We start from the raw sequence: 16,979 nt of genomic DNA, 5'->3' as shown, positions 1-16,979 counted from the left end.
TGAGGGAAACAGACAGAGACAGCATTAGCCTATTAAATATACTGCACAGAGTATTGTGGCATTCCAAAAGTCATCATATTTCTTAACAGCAAATATATCGTGGCACGTTTCTTAGCGAATTTTAAAAAATTCTGGAGTGATCAAAGCAGCAGTCTGGTACCTTATACACCCCCCAGGTTCAATTTTTTGGTCCGATTGAAAAAAATAAAAATTTTCACTCCAAAATAAAAAATAAAAACCCAAAAATAAATAAATAAAAATAAAACAAAAATAAAAATAAATATTTTTTTAAAAATAAAAATAAAATCACTACAAAAAATTGTAGCCAAATGGATTGATGATACTGTTTTGGTGTTGAGGATTATTTAATCATATTTTTAACTTTTGCTGTGCTGTGTTGAGTTTATGGAGAAATGATCGAGTGAGTTTGTGCACGACAATGATTCAGCAAACTTCTTCATGTCCTAGAGCTTACAATGGCAGAGATGCGTCAAAGCTGTGAACGTGAGCGGGAGCGCCTCATTTCGGAGGTTCATCGGCAGCTTGATGGAGAGCGCATGACCGCCGTGGAGGAGGCAAAGCGGAAGCAATGGTGTGCATACTGTCGTGGGGAAGCGATCTTCTACTGCTGTTGGAACACGAGTTACTGCGACTACCCCTGTCAGCAGGCCCATTGGCCTGAGCACATGAAGACCTGCACACAGTCTGGTGTGGTACACAGTTCAAATATAAAGAGAACACTTGCTTACGACTTATCTAGACAAGTCATTCTGTAAATTACGATGATTTTTAACAGATTATTACATCGACCGTTACCACTCGAGATCTGCTCGTCACCGGTTTTGGTGATAGCACATATGTCATCAAGGTCACAACAACTGCACTAGTTTATCCACTTCATGTTTTGGACATTATTATCCCCACCCTTTCTGAAAAAATGGGGGGATATTTTAATAGGCTTCTGTTTGTCTGTCTGTCCGTCATTCTATCTCCTCCTAAGCGGTTGTGCAGAAATTCACCAAACTTGGTAGTTATGATCACCACATTGCAAGAAGGTGTGAGAGCGGTATCGTTTTTGGCTCCTCCCCTAGGGCCTTTGGGTGGGATTAAAAGGTCAAATACTAAAAAATGCAATTATGGGCACATTGTAAAATATTTATAGTGAAACTTTGTATAATATATTTTTATAGTGAAATATATTTATATTTTTGTGAAATATATTTAATATGAAATATATTTGTAAACATATTTTTAGTGAAACTTGATTGCATAATCAAGGTTGGGGGACGCATGATATATGCAGCGATTTTTTTTGGGGGGGGGGGGGTGGATTTGACCCCCAGTTCAGTGGGAAAAAATGAAAAATAAGTAAACTCAAAATTGGATATTTGGTCATTCTTGGTGGAACTTTTTGCCATCTTGAAACTTTGCTTTAGGTGGGAAGTATGGAGATTTGCAATGGTGCACCATCGACTTGGCTCTAGTTTCATTTGGAAACAATTTGATTATTGTCGTAATTCCACTTAATTATGATAAATCCAAGTCCAGAACAACTTTGTGTTTAGGATGTTGAGGGTCCAAGCAAATGGAATACAGTACATTTGTGCAGGGCCGCTGAGAGCCGGAATGGGCAATATCAAGTGTCGGGCCCCCTTCAAAAAATCTTTCTCCTTAAGGGTGTATGTAGTACTGGTGAAAAATTGAGAAAACTACATAGGTACCTTTGAGAGGCCTTTACACAAAAACAAAGTCAAGTTAATATCTAATTTTCAGTTTTTCTTTTTCTTTTTCTTTCTTTTTCTGGGCCCCGTGCTTTTTCTGGTCTTCATCAATGATCTCTCTGACTCTCTCGAAAATCCTCTCTATCTCTTTGCTGATGACTCCACTCTCTGCCGCTCCATGCCTCTTCCCTCAGATCGGCAGTCTGCTGCCTCCTCACTCTCTGAAGACCTGGACAAAATCACAGACTGGTCAAACAAGTGGAACATGTCTTTCAATCCTGACAAATCTCACACTCTTACTATGTCTCTCCGAAAAGATCGACTGGACAACCCTCCCATCTACTTTCTCAACAATCCTCTCCAAGAAGTTCTGTCGCTCAAGATTTTGGGTCTCACTATCTGCCATGATCTTTCTTGGGAAAACCACATTTCCAAGCTGGCCTCCAAAGCCAGTCGCCGACTGGGCATCCTCCGTCGTGCAAAGTCCTTCCTCGGCACACCTGAGCTCCTCACCACATACAAGGCTTTCATCCGCAGCTCAATGGAATACTGTTCTCCCCTATGGGCCGGTGCTCCTGCCTCACACCTAGCTCGGCTTCACGCTGTTGAAACCAAAGCTTTCAGAATTATTGGAATCTCCCGCGATGAAGCTATCTCTGAGGGCCTTTCACTCACTCACCGCAGGCAGGTAGGTGGTCTCTCTGTCTTCTACCGACTCCTCTCCGGCCTTGCACCCCCAGCTCTCTCTGTGCTCTGTCCCCCAAATATTCCTACAGGTCGCACAAGATCTGCCAGCAACCCTCTGATGGTTAAACTGCCGAAATCTCGGCTCTCTGCTCACCTTCACTCTTTCATTCCTCTTTTCTCCCGCCTCTGGAACAAACTCCCTCACTCCCTTCAATCCCACTCCTCCCTCCAGGTCTTTAAAACAGCTGTTCACCACCATCTCTTATCTTCCCCCATCCAAAACCTTGATCTTTTCTACCCCCGCTAATTCACCCCAGATCCACCTTGTTTGAAATTCCAACTTCTTTCCTGGAAGTCCTGGCAGTTTCCATATGTTTTATACCTCTCCCACCGCCCCCTTCCCATGCCACCCCCCCAAAGCCCTCGCCCTCTCTCAGATCTCTCGATGTCTCCATGTCTCTCGGTCCCTGCTCTCAAATGTTGTGTTTGTGTCCTTCCCCCTCTCTCCCCATCTTGTCTACCGCTCCCGATGTTATATGTTTTATGTGTCGGTTTGTCTTTCTGTGTGATTAATGTTCGCTCTTTCACGAGCCTCGATCTTGTATACAACAAAAAAAAAAAAAAAAAAAAAAAAAAAGACCAGTTTCAACGCTTCTTTGTCATATTACATGCATATAATTTGCATAAATTAGACCGTCAATAAAAAACAAGGAAAAACAAAGAACACATTTCTACTTCTATCTTCTATGTCACCTATCATTCTTTTCACACAAAACTTGGTACATGTATTATACATGTGTTACTCTACTACCTGATGAGAGGATTTTGTGAAATTATGTCAAATGTTCACTAATTAGCTAATTATGCCCATTACCAGATAAAACTTGGTTGTCCTTCAATAAATCCACAATGGCTACTCCTATAAACAAAAGCCTTCATCATTTGAAAGGAAGTGATATTCTGTATATCCTGTCCAAATTTCAGCCCAAAAGAATGGTGCATTTCCCAAGTTATAACAAATTTCATGCAAAATATTATATTGAATTGAATTGAAATTTGAATTTTTCAATAATTAGGGGTACTTCTATGACCTCTAATAGCATGATTCTTGTTTATAAGACTATAAGGAAACTGTTCAGCTAAAAAAAAAAAACAAAAAAAAAAACACCTGTTCACCAGTACTACACCCTTAAATCACCCTATAGAAGGCTTCCGTATTTTCGTCAGACCAAACACATGCCATGGTTAAGGGAAATCAAATTTTTTTTCTATTTTTTGTAGGGCCCTAAAACACTCTTCTACCGACACCCAATAAGGAAATTTTATATTTAATATTATATATGCACACGCACACATGGCTCTCTTATGGTATAGATGAGCGGATTCGTTTATTAACTCATTTCATCTGGTTGGGGTATGGCCAACATTCCTATGTTCATTTATGTCATTACGTCACTGCAATTATCATAATGTAAGTTGTACCCACAGGAGTTTATTTCACAAGGGAGGGTGTTTACTGCCCATGGCAATAGTATGCCAGTGAATCACCCTCAGTGACTTGGAGAGAGACAAAATAAAACTGTACACGGTGCTTCATCGTCACAAACAATCATTATATGAAAACAAAAAAAATTGAAGGAATAATTATGGGTCCCCTATTAGGTCCGGGCCCCGAGGTGGTCACCGTCACCCCCTTCCCCCACTCCCCCACCTTCCCCGTCTCCTCTGAGCGGCCCTGCATTTGTGTTCAAATGACGTCGATTCCACATCCAGTTCTTAGAACCACTTTCAAACTCTGACGTCAGTTTGATCGGCATTCGGCCAAAATAAAACGACAAATTTTGGAGGGTCTGTCAATGGGAAATGCTTGTGGAAATAATCGTTTTTATTTATTTATCGATATTAACATCTTGAAAGATTATTTATTGACAGTTTAAGCAGTACAAATCAAGTTTTAGCAGTACATTTGTAGATGGCAACGAGTATCATTGGGTAACATGTAACCCAGTGCTACCCACAAATTAATGGATCAGCGCAAAACAGAACAAAGAGAACAGTAGAAAGGGAGTGATTGGGGGTTGGAGGGCACCAACAGTAGGGTTGAGGGACAAAATAGAGGGAGACTTTGAGGAATAAGCGACGTCGGAAAGCGAATGATGCATGTGTTAGATCAGAGAAAGAATAGGTACAATCGCTAGCTGAGGTCTTGGGGTGTGTCGGCCCAACACGCCAAAGGATGTGGAATTCGATAATACGGTATACACAAACGAGGTACCATTAAGACATGAAGATTGGATGAAAACTATGAACAGCATAGAGATGAAACAATAACAGAAAACTTGACGGATCTGGTCTGGAAACTCAGCTATGATAAACTTCAAGGAGGCACATACAAAGCAACATTGAACATGTACAGACCCAGTACTGGAATGGGAGGTGCAGTGTTGCTTCACCATTTTGGTCACAAAAGTGCCGTGTAAGAACTTCCGAGTTCCATTAAATATTGATTGAAATCAGAAACAAACAGATTTTTTTTTGGCTTTAATCTTTTTGGGGGGATTTTGACTTCAGGTATGCTTGGAATGTTTGGTTTTTCACAAGCACGTGATAACTCCTTGTCTTTCCATACAAAACGCAGCAACAGCACATACAGACGTGGAAACGGCAGCAACAGGAGAAGTGGCAGAGAGCGAGACGACTATTGAGGAAAGCAAGGAACAGCAGGACACAGAACAGACGGAGGAGCAACTAATGCCAGAAGCAGTCAAGGTGAGAATTTGTCATATGGAAATTCTATTTTGTTATTCATATCTGTCTTGTGAAAATGTCTAATAGTTTTCCATCATTTTTCTGTACTACAGAAAAACTCCACAGTACGAAAAAAACTCCACAGTTTTACTTCCACAGTACGAAAAATACTCAAGATGTGTTATCCTTTTTTGTCCCATTATGCAAAGGTGAAGTTACTGTACGAGTACCGAATTCCGATTCTAGGCTGACTTTGCACAAAGTCTCATGTGGCTGCTCCATTGGTTATAGACCAGGCAGGGTTATTAGGCACATCTCTCATCTTTATATTTATCCATCTATTTATCCATCTATCCAGCTATCTATCTATCAAAATGTAGAGGAAGTTAATGAGAAGAATAAGACCAAGTGCAGACATTTGCCGTTTTGGATACCTGTAAATTGGGAGACGAATAGGGAAGGGGTCGCAGTTTGTTCATGTTCACTTAATAAAGGAGGTTCCAACCCTAAAACTTTATTTTTTATTTTTTGGATACAAGATCGAGGCTCGTGTAAGAGCTAATATCAATCACAAAAAACAACGAACGGACACACAAAACATACAAAAAAGGGAGCGGGAGACGAGATGGAGAGAGAGATGGAAGGACACAAGTACAACAGCAGAGAACAGGGACAAAGGAAGATCTGTGGGAGGGAGATGGCTTGGGGGGAGGAGGCATGGGAAGGGCGCAGGGGTGGCGGGGGGTTGGAAGAGGTATAAAACACATGAACACTGCTGGAACTTCCAGGAAATAAAAAAGTCGATATTTCAAAAACAAAGTGTGGGGTGAATTAACGGGGGTAGAAGAGATCAAGGTTTTGGATGGGGGAAAATAAGAGATGGTGGTGAACAGCTGTTTTGAAGACCACGAGGGAGGAGTGGGATTGAAGAGAGTGAGGGAGTTTGTTCCAGAGGCAGGAGTAAAGAGGAATGAAGGAGTGAAGGTGAACAGAGAGTCTTGATTTTGGCAATGTAACCAGAAGAGGGTTGCTGGCAGATCTTTTGCGACCTGTAGGAATATTTGGGGGACAGAGCACAGAGAGAGCTGGGGGGAGCGAGGCCGGATAGGAGTCGGTAGAAGACAGAAAGACCACCTACCTGCCTGCGGTGAGTGAGTGAAAGGCCCTCGGAGATAGCGTCATCGCGGGAGATTCCAATGATTCTGAAAGCTTTGGTTTCAACAGCGTGAATACGAGCTAAGTGTGAGGCAGGTGCACCAGCCCAGATGGAAGAACAGTATTCTGTTGAGCTGCGGATGAAAGCCTCTTGCCTCTTGGAAGGCTAATCCAACTGAAGGCAATCTCAGTTCCTTCCACCAAGCTCGGAACAAGTGTGTGTCTACCCTCAGGAGTGCTAGGAAGCACTATCTCTCCACACGCAAGAATGAACTCTCAAACCTGTCTCCTTCCTCCAAATCCTGGTGGCGTCTGGTCAAATCCGTTTCTGGTGTTTGTTCCCCCTCCATCCCCTCCCTTACCTCAAATGGCTACACAGTTGACACCGCACGTGACAAAGCTGAATGCCTCAACTCTGTGTTTGCCTCAAAATCTTGTGTCCCAAACCCATCTCTCTCTGTTCCCACCTTACCCAGTCGAACCCAACTGCTCCTGGACTCTGTGTCCTTCTCTCCTGATAAGGTGGAGGAGTTTTTGTCAAACCTCGACTCTGATTCTGCAACTGGACCAGACGGCATCAGCCCACGGGTCCTGAAATCCTGCTCTGCCGCTCTATCTCACCCTCTCTCTGTTCTTTTCACCCTCTCTTTTGCTCAAGGTCATCTGCCAGCATCCTGGAAATCAGCCAACATCACCGCTTTACACAAAAAAGGTGCAAAAACAGATCCTTGCAACTACAGACCAATCAGCCTGCTCCCAATTATCAGCAAAGTCATGGAATCCATCATTGCTTCGGATATCAAATCCTTCCTCTTCTCCAATGGCTTGATCTCTGATCATCAATTTGGATTCAGACCAGGTCATTCTACTCTGGACATGCTGCTTCTGCTGTCTCAACAATGGATGGAGGTCCTCAATGCCAAACAGGAAATCAGAGCCGTCTCCCTTGACATATCACGTGCCTTCAATACGGTCTGGCACCCAGCTCTGCTCACCAAACTCTCCTCCTATGGTATCCATGGAAATCTCCATGCATGGCTTGCGGACGTCCTCTCTGGTCGTAGACAACGTGTGGCCCTGAATCGATTTCTCTCATCTCCCCTGCCTGTTCAGGCTGGAGTTCCCCAAGGCAGTGTTCTGGGCCCTGTGCTTTTTCTGGTCTTTATCAATGATCTCTCCGACTCTCTGGAAAATCCTCTCTATCTCTCTGCTGATGACTTCACTCTCTGCCGCTCCATTCTTCTTCCCTCAGATCGGCAGTCTGCAGCCTCCTCACTCTCTGAAGACCTGGACAAAATCACAGACTGGTCAAACAAGTGGAACATGTCTTTCAATCCTGACAAATCTCACACTCTTGCTATGTCTCTCCGAAAATATCGACTGGACAACCCTCCCATCTACTTTCTCAACAATCCTCTCCAAGAAGTTCTGTCGCTGAAGCTTTTGGGTCTCACTATCTGCCATGATCTTTCTTGGGAAAACCACATTTCCAAGCTGGCCTCCAAAGCCAGTCGCCGACTGGGCATCCTCCGTCGTGCGAAGTCCTTCCTCGGCACACCTGAGCTCCTCACCACATACAAGGCTTTCATCCGCAGCTCAATGGAATACTGTTCTCCCCAATGGGCCGGTGCTCCTGCCTCACACCACCTCGGCTTCACGCTGTTGAAACCAAAGCTTTCAGAATCATTGGAATCTCCCGTGATGAAGCTATCTCCGAGGGCCTTTCAATCACTCACCGCAGACAGGTAGGTGGTCTTTCTGTCTTCTACCGACTCCTCTCCGGCCTTGCTCCCCCAGCCCTCTCTGTGCTTTGTCCCCCAAATATTCCTGCAGGTCGCACAAGATCTGCCACCAACACTCTGATGGTGAAACTGCCGAAATCTCGGCTCTCTGCTCACCTTCACTCTTTCATTCCTCTTTTCTCCTGCTCTGGAACAAACTCCCACACTCCCTTCAGTCCCACTCCTCCCTCCAGGTCTTTAAAACAGCTGTTCACCACCATCACTTGTCTTTCCCCATCCAAAACCTTGATCTTTTCTACCCCCACTAATTCACCCCAGATCCACCTTGTTTGAAATTCCAACTTCTTTCCTGGAATTCCTGGCAGTGTCCATATGTTTTATACTTCTCCCATCCCCCCCTTCCCATGCCTCCCCCCCCCAAAGCCCTCTCCCTCCCACAGATCTCTCGATGTCCCTGCTCTCAGATGTTGTGTTTGTGTTCCTCCCCCTCTCGCCCCATCTTGTCTACCGCTCCCCATGTTATATGTTTTATGTGTCGGTTTGTCTTTCTGTGTGATTAATGTTAGCTCTTTCACGAGCCTCGATCTTGTATACAAAAAAAAAAGAAAAAAAAAAAGCCTTGTATGTGGCGAGGAGCTCAGGTGTGCCAAAGAAGGACCTCGCACAACGGAGGATGGATGCCCAGTCGGCGACTGGCTTTGGAGGCCAGATTGGAAATGTGGTTTTCCCAGGAAAGATCATGGCAGACAGTGAGACCCAAAAGATTGATTGATATAACTTATTGGAGAGGATTGTTGAGAAAGTAGATGGGAGGGTTGTCCAGTCGGTCTTTTCGGAGAGACATAGTAATAGTGTGAGATTTGTCAGGATTGAAAGACATGTTCCATTTGTTTGACCAGTCTGTGATTTTGTCCAGGTCTGCAGAGAGTGAGGAGGCTGCAGACTGCCGATCTGAGATATGAGGAATGGAGCAGCAGAGTGTGGAGTCATCAGCAAAGAGACAGAGAGGATTTTCAAGAGAGTCAGAGAGATCATTGATGAAGACCAGAAAAATCACAGGGCCCAGAACACTGCCTTGGGGAACTTCAGCCTGAACAGGAAGGGGAGATGAGAGAAACCCATTCAGGGCCACACGTTGACGATGCCCAGAGAGGGAGTCCGCAAGCCATGCGTGGAGATTTCCATGGATCCCATGGGAGGAGAGTTTGGTGAGCAGAGCGGGGTGCCAGACCGTATCGAAGGTACGTGATATGTCAAGGGAGACCACTCTAATTTCCTGTTTGGCATTGAGGACCTCCATCCATTGTTGAGACAGCAGAAGCAGCATGTCCAGAGTAGAATGACCTGGTCTGAAACCAAATTGATGATCAGAGATCAAGCCATTGGAGAATAGGAAAGATTTGATATCCGAAGCAATGATGGATTCCATGACTGCTGATAATTGTGAGAAGGCTGATTGGTCTGTAGTTGCAACGATCTGTTTTTGCACATTTTTTGTGTAAAGCGGTAATGTTGGCTGATTTCCAAGCTGATGGCAGATAACCTTGAGCAAAAGAGAAGGGGAAGAGAACAGAGAGAGGGTGAGATAGAGCGGAAGAGCAGGATTTTCGGACCCGTGGGCTGATGCAGTCTGGTCCAGTTGCAGAATCATAGTCGAGGATTGACAGAAACTTCTCCACCTTGTCAGGAGAGAAGGACACAGAGTCCAGGAGCAGCTGGGTATGACTGGGTCCGGTGGGTACAGAGAGGGACGGGTTTGGGACACAAGATTTTGAGGCGAACACAGAGTTGAGGCATTCAGCTTTTTCACGTGCGGAGTCAGCTGTGTTGCCGTTAGAGGTAAGGGAGTGGATGGAGGGCAAACACACCAGAAACAGATTTGACCAGACGCCACCAGGATATGGAGGAGGGAGACAGGTTTGAGAGTTCAGTCTTGAGAGTAGAGAGATATTGTTTCCTGGCTCTCCTGAGGGTAGGGACACACTTTGTCCGAGCTTTGTGAAAGGACATCAGATTTCCTTCAGTTGGATTAGCCTTCCAGGAGGTGAAGGCAAGTTGCTTCATGGCAACTGCCTCACCACAAGCTTCAGTGTACCATGGACAGGAGGAAAGGTATGACAACTGAAGACGAGATGGGATAAATCTGTGCATGAGAGAGAGAGCAGTTTACTTTAGAATAATTCCCAGGAATAGTTGATGTCAGACGCAGTAGAGATGGGAGACCAGTCCAGATGATTGATGGCTGCTTGAAGACCATGCCAGTCAGCCTGAGTGAAATGCCAGACTCGTCGGCACTGAGGAGGCTCTCTTAGAATGGCCAGAGAGATATCCACTTTAACAAGGAAATGATCAGAGGAACCGATTGGAGCAGAAGAAGAGCAGCAGACATTTGCGGGGAAGTTAGTCAAAACCAAGTCTAGAAGAGAAGATACTCCATTGACTGAGATCCGGGTTGGGAAATTGACAGATTGTGTCAGTCCCAGTGAGTCGCACAAGTCCTTTGCTGAGGTGCCATGGCTGGTGTGAGAGGAACCCACACCCAGCCAGCTGGCATGATGGCAGTTGAAGTCGCCACATAAGAGGAAGAGAAAGTTGGGATGAGTGGATAGAAGTTGGTCCATGTTGTCAGACAGGAAGATGTAATGGAGTCATCACTGTTTGGAGGACGATACAGAACATATATGAACAAAAGGTGGGAGCAGAGAGGAAGCCATAGCCAGAGGTACACCTGGGGGTGGGGTGGAGAGTGGGCAATGCAACGAGAGTGAGGAAGAGAGTTTTTGATAAGGATAGCAACCCCACCTCCAGGACGAGGTTCATGTCTATCATACCGGAGGAGGGAGTAACCAGGAAGAGATATTAAAGAACCAGAGACATCTTGAAGGAGGAAAGTTTCTATTGAGCAGATTACAACTGGTTTCTCAGAGGCAACCTGTATGGAGAGATCAGTCATGTTTGAACGAAGGCCCCTGATGTTTGAGGTCCATACCGTTAAGGAAGAGGGAGGGGGAGCATCGGGTACATGACAGGGGAGGGGAGGGGTAGGGTAAGATGAGGGGTGAGAGGGGGAGGTCGGGAGAGCAGTTGATTGTGTGTCAGAGATTACAGAGGAGTTACAAGAAAGGGAAGGATGAGGAGGACGAAAGGTTTCATGGTGATGGGATGAGGCACAGTGAGGGGTTGTTTGAGGGGGGGGGGGGGCAGAGGAAAGTAGAAGGTTGGGGGAGGTGGAGGTATGAAAAAACAAATTAATCACAAAATAAACTTTTAACAACATTGTTTATGTTTCCTTCATTGTAAAAACTACCAAGTCAACAGTTAAAAGGATTTTGAGCCGATAGGTGCTATGGCCTCAGCAAGTTCAATGGAGACAGCGATCTGCTAGCGTATACACCGCCCAAATAGCTATGTGGAATTCTCTCATGTGGAGATTAAACTCACGTCATTTGAACTTTGGCCGAGGTCATTATTTACTTTTAATGATGTTTAGATACGAATAAAAAAGAAGATAATTGGTTTTGGGTCGTCCTTTCCGCATATCTCGTGGGATTGTAAGTTGGAGAGACGACCGTGATGACGAGGAGGGGGTTGGCATTCTCTCAAGCAGGGATTCAACCCATGTCCTTATAAAAGGTCTTTGTCCGAGGTCACCGAGTCCGATCGGTGCAGCCGTGCAGCGATCAGTGCAGCCGTTTGTGCGGCACCCGAGAAAATAGCGTTATGTGGGAGTCCCAACCTGAAAATGCTGGAGGCCAAAGCTGAAATTGGAAAAACAATATACCCTATATTACTCGAGGAGATCCCAGGATTACCCACCCAAAATATCGTTGCGATCAGTTCAGCCGTTTTTGCGGTATCTTCGAACGGACGGACATTTGGTGAATTTATAGTAAGATGCATCACACACTGTTGTAAGAATAGAGATTACGAGTCATCAGGACAAACTTAAAGGGGAAGAAAAGAGATACAATATCAGATTAGATGTGAGAGACAGAGCAGCCCTTGTCCCTGTGTCCTTTGACTTTCATTAGAAAAGCTTAAGATGCCCTGGGCCTTCCAGTTTACCATGTTCAAGAGAACAACGTTGGATGCATTAGTCCTGGTCCACAATGGAGAGCAGTATTCCATGACTCTGTATATGCCAATGCCTTGTGTCCTGAGAGGTGCCAGAAATGACTAGAATATGAACGAGATTGAATGGATATCTCCGAGACAGCATCTACGTTGGTCCAAATTGTCCTGCCAAACAAATGGCGAGCCTATGGAGCTGACAAGGCAGTTTCCTCGTCAGCTTACGAGCCGTCGCAAGAGGTTGTTCACAGAACACACGTTTTTACTGCAAAGGCCATAGGGCAATGCCATCTGGAACAGCGTTTGTCTGTCCATCCGGTGTGTGTATGTACGTCCCTCACAAACGTCCACCAATCAGAGCTGAGGATCTGGTCACATAACAGGGGGACAGCATTTAGTAACCATTACAGTTGCATATTTCACTAAAAGGAAATATAATAACCTTCTGTTTGTTTTGGGGTCCCAGTGGGTGTCGTAAGATAGGTAGGAGGTTTCAGATCCTCAATACAATTATGATTTTTAAGTGCAATAGACACGGACCTTGCTCCTGAATCCTGAAGTGAACCACCACAACAACAACAACAACAACAACAACAACCACAACAACAGGCATTTTAAGGCCATTTTCCCTGCTAGAGCAGGGGTTAGCCTTCCCATGACAATCTTCTCCATTTTGCCCTATTTTCTTCATCTCCCCTTGTTAACCCCGTTGCCCGCATTTCTTCTTCCACCACCTTTAGCCAAGTCTTTCTCGGTCTTCCCCGTCCTCTACCTCCTCCTCCATTCATTTCCATCACTCTTCTCAACCACTCACATTCATCCTTCCTCAACACAGGACCAAACCATCTCAACCTGTTTCTCTTCACAGCATCCATCACAGGCTCTATTCCCATCATCTTTCACAATTCATCATTTGTCTTCCTCTCTCTCAACGATACTCCGCACAGCGCACATCCACCGAACCATTCACATTTCCACCCTTTCCAGCCTTCGTTGCTGCTCTACGTTCATTACCCATGTCTCGCTCCCATAAATCATAACACTTCTCACACATGCAGCATACACCTTTCCCTTCAGCTTCAACGACACTCCCCTCCTCGTCAGCATGCCACTCAGTTCCCGAAACTTCTTCCATGCACATCTCACTCGAGCAACCGTTGCCGAGTCTGATCCACCTTCTCCATTCAGCATGTCTCCTAGGTAGCAAAATGTTTTCACACCTTCCAGATTCATGCCGTCTCCAAGATCCAACTGAACATTTCCTCCATCTGCAGCTCTCTCTGTGTACACCTTACACTTGTGTTACATATTTATGGGAATGTATGTGAATTACTATTCAGGTCTTTGCTTATCAATGTGTAGTCGATTAAGGGTTGTTATGGTTGGAGGGTCAGGAGCCCTTCTGGAAAAAGAGACCGGAAACGGAAGTAGAAAGACACGAGGTCGAGAGAAGCGACGAGAATTCTTCTTCCTCGCCCCGCTGCGACGAGAGGTGGGATCGATATTGAGCCGCGTGGAAAAGCGGCGTTCCCCAAGCCCGTCTGGCGAGAGGAGTTACCGGGACGTGTACCTACCCGGTGGACACGTCCAGCTGCCGTGGGGGCCGTGCACCGACCCAGCGTCTGGCACCGTTCGCGGCACCGTCTACAAAGACGCGTATGGGTCGCACGTTGGGGCCTAAAACGCGTTGCAAGCGGCGTGTGGCTTTTGCCTGCTGTACAGTACCCGCTTCGCGTGGCCAGGAGGGAGCTGCAGCCGTGGTTCCCGGTACGATACATGCCCGGTGGAAACACGTCCACCCGGGGTTCGTTCAACCGCCCGAGTGCGGCGAAGCCGACCATCATCTTGGTCAGGAGGGGCCCAGAGACATTGTGAAGGAAAGAGACCAAAGGGGGTCGGAGTACAAAAGGGGACACACGTATGTAAGATGGCCATCTTAATCATCTAGGGGGATTGATTGTGGAGTGTGAATTGTTGATGGTGGATTGCTCGGGGAATATATCCTTGATTGTATCATTGAAATTGTCTGGTATCCTTACCATTGAAATATATCATTGAACATCAGTTTTCTCTTGGGTGGAATTCATATGGATTGCGTTGCGAAAGCGCATATATAATACAACTTTCTGGCGAAGTTCCTCTCACGGTCCGGGGGTCACCGAGACCAGGTATTCACCGAGGGGACCACGTAACAGAATTGGGGGCTCGTCCAAATTACGATTTGCGGATTCGCAATTGGGTCTACGTCCGGGATCTAAAATTGTATAAAATAATAAAACAATATTTTTATTAATTAAAATTTATTAATTAAGTATTAATTGGTAAATTTTTGGGGAAATTGGGGTAAAGTCTTGGGTGAAGGTTAACAGGTGTTAACGATAGGCACCATGGCGTTTGTGGCACAGAACTTTGCGGTAACCCCGAGTGAGGCACAGTTCCGAGCGTTACTAAAGTCGGACCTCTTGAAATTGGCCAAACATTTTAACTTGGAGGTCCGAACTAATTTGAGGAAGGCAGAGTTGCAGACCACGGTGATACAGTCTATGGTGGGATTAGGAACATGGGACGAGTTAGCCTGGGAGTGGCTACCCGAAGAACCAGAAGACGTTGAGCTCCGGAAACTGGAGTTGCAATTACGGAGCCAGGAACGGATTAAAGAAGAAGAAAGGAAAGCAGAAAAGGAAAGAGCAGAAGAAGAAAGGAAAGCAGAAGAGAGGAGAGAAGAGAAACAAGCAGAGGAAAGGAGAGTGGAACGAGAACTCCAGGAAAGGTTAGCAGAAGAAGAAAGGAAAGCAGAAAAGGAAAGAGCAGAAGAAGAAAGGAAAGCAGAAAAGGAAAGAGCAGAAGAAGAAAGGAAAGCAGAAAAGGAAAGAGCAGAAGAAGAAAGGAAAGCAGAAGAGAGGAGAGAAGAGAAACAAGCAGAGGAAAGGAGAGTGGAACGAGAACTCCAGGAAAGGTTAGAAGGAAGAAAAGCAGAGGAGAGGAGAGCTGCAAGGGACCTCGAAGCAGAGGAGAGAAAAGCGGAAAGGGAATTAAAGGAACGTGACATGGAGCTTCAGCAAGAAATTAAATTCAAGGAGCTGGAGTTAATGAGAGAACGGGGAGAGGTACCACCCTTGCGGACGGGGTCGACACCTAACCAGAAAACCTGGGATGTGGGCAGACATGTGAGGCTGGTTCCACCGTTCAGTGAAAAGGAAGTCGCGAAATTTTTTCCACACTTTGAGAAAGTGGCTCGACAATTAAACTGGCCGGAGGAGGCCTGGACCATACTAGTGCAAAGTGTGCTGGTGGGAAAAGCTCAAGAGATTTATTCGGCGCTACCAATGGACCAATGTGCAGATTATGAGGTACTGAAGAAGCACATCCTCAAAGCCTATGAGTTGGTTCCGGAAGCTTACAGGCAAAAATTCAGGAATGCCAGGAAGAGGGAGAGTGAGACCCATGTGGAGTTTGCCAGAGTGAAAGAAAACATGTTTGATCGGTGGTGTGAGTCAAAAGGAGTCGGGAAAGACTTCGAAACATTGCGTGACTTGATCCTGGTGGAGGAATTTCAACAGTGTGTCCACGAGGACATCAAAGTGTACCTGCAGGAAAAGAAAGTACCGAAGTTGTGGGACGCAGCCACCCTGGCAGATGATTATGCCTTAACCCACCGGATAGGGGTCCACGAACCTAACTCCTCGCCTAGATCTCCGCAGGGGAGGTGGGGAACAGCAGGTGCGGAGAACGACAATACATGGCGGCGGCCTCGAGAGGATTATGGGGACAACGCGGATACCCCACCTGTTCGAAGTCAGAGGGCTGCGGGCCCAAGACAAACTTATTTTTCAGGGGGCCCGAGGCAGACCACGAGTTTTTCCTCCGGGCCTACTTGCGCTTTTTGCAAGAAACCTGGACACTTGATGTCCAGTTGTTACCTCATGAAAAGGGAAGACCCAGAGCGGAGTCCGACTAGTACGACTCCAAATGCAATGGCCATTGTGAGAAATCGCCATCAAAAGGGTTACCAACCATTTATTTCAGAGGGGTTTGTGTCACTGGATGGAGCCTCAACTAACCGGAGACCGGTTAGGATATTGAGGGACACAGGAGCACATCAATCTTTAATGCTTGAAGGCATTTTGCCATGGTCCGAGGAGACGGCAACGGGGGATAGTGTTCGTTTACAGGGGATCGGGGGCGGTGTTAGTGCTCCACTTCATGTCATCCATTTGGAGTCCGATTTGGTGTCAGGACCGGTCACCGTCGGTTTACAAGCCACACTTCCTGTAGAGGGTGTACCTGTGGTTATCGGGAATGATTTGGCCGGGGGTCAAGTTTATGGTAACCTGAGGGTTGGTAAAGAGCCCAGCAGGGAATATAACACCACACCAGCTCGGGATGGCGACAAGAGTACCAAGTTATTTGTAGGGGGACTGAACTTCAAAACAGAGGAAGAAGTTCTGACCTCTGTCTTCAACAGATATGGGCCGCTGGTGGAAGTGCGGTTGGTAAGAGACAGGGAAACGCAACAGTCAAGAGGGTTCGGCTTTGTCACGTTTGCAAGCACAAAAGACGCCAGAGAGACAGAGAAGAATTGGAATGGCAAGGATTTGGAGGGTCGGACCATAACAGTAGGGAAGGCATTTCGTAGGCGTCGAGAGGTCTACAGGAGAGGACAACTGGGCGGTAGTTTTGGTGGTGGCCGCAATCAATATTATTATGGAGGCTCCCTGAGTTACGGCAGCTCCCGAAGGAAGGATTGTCAAAGTAGTGGCCGAGAAGGAGACCGCTATTCATGGGACTACAGTGACAAGCGGTCCCACCATAATTATTAGGGAAGTTCGGAAAAGTAGAAGCACTGAATGCGGCG

General features: G+C 46.0%; 1 protein-coding gene across 23 annotated transcripts in view; it reads left to right on the top strand.

Moving 5' to 3' along the window:
* The window catches only part of LOC137423285 (MYND-type zinc finger-containing chromatin reader ZMYND8), a 273,708-nt gene that overhangs the window by 252,717 nt on the left and 4,012 nt on the right, over window positions 1-16,979 (top strand). For all 23 annotated transcript variants that reach the window (XM_078774428.1, XM_078774425.1, XM_078774421.1 and 20 more), the window contains 2 exons: window positions 469-708; window positions 5,047-5,177. In XM_078774428.1, the coding sequence (XP_078630554.1) occupies window positions 469-708; window positions 5,047-5,177 (371 nt within the window). The remainder of the gene's footprint in view (window positions 1-468; window positions 709-5,046; window positions 5,178-16,979) is intronic.

The sequence above is a fragment of the Myxine glutinosa genome, chromosome 3, assembly GCF_964187855.1.
Source record: "Myxine glutinosa chromosome 3, kmMyxGlut1.1, whole genome shotgun sequence".
Classification (NCBI taxonomy): Eukaryota; Metazoa; Chordata; class Myxini; order Myxiniformes; family Myxinidae; genus Myxine; species Myxine glutinosa.
The sequence above is the reverse complement of the archived record's forward strand: the minus strand, read 5'-3'. Positions and strand labels throughout refer to the sequence as shown.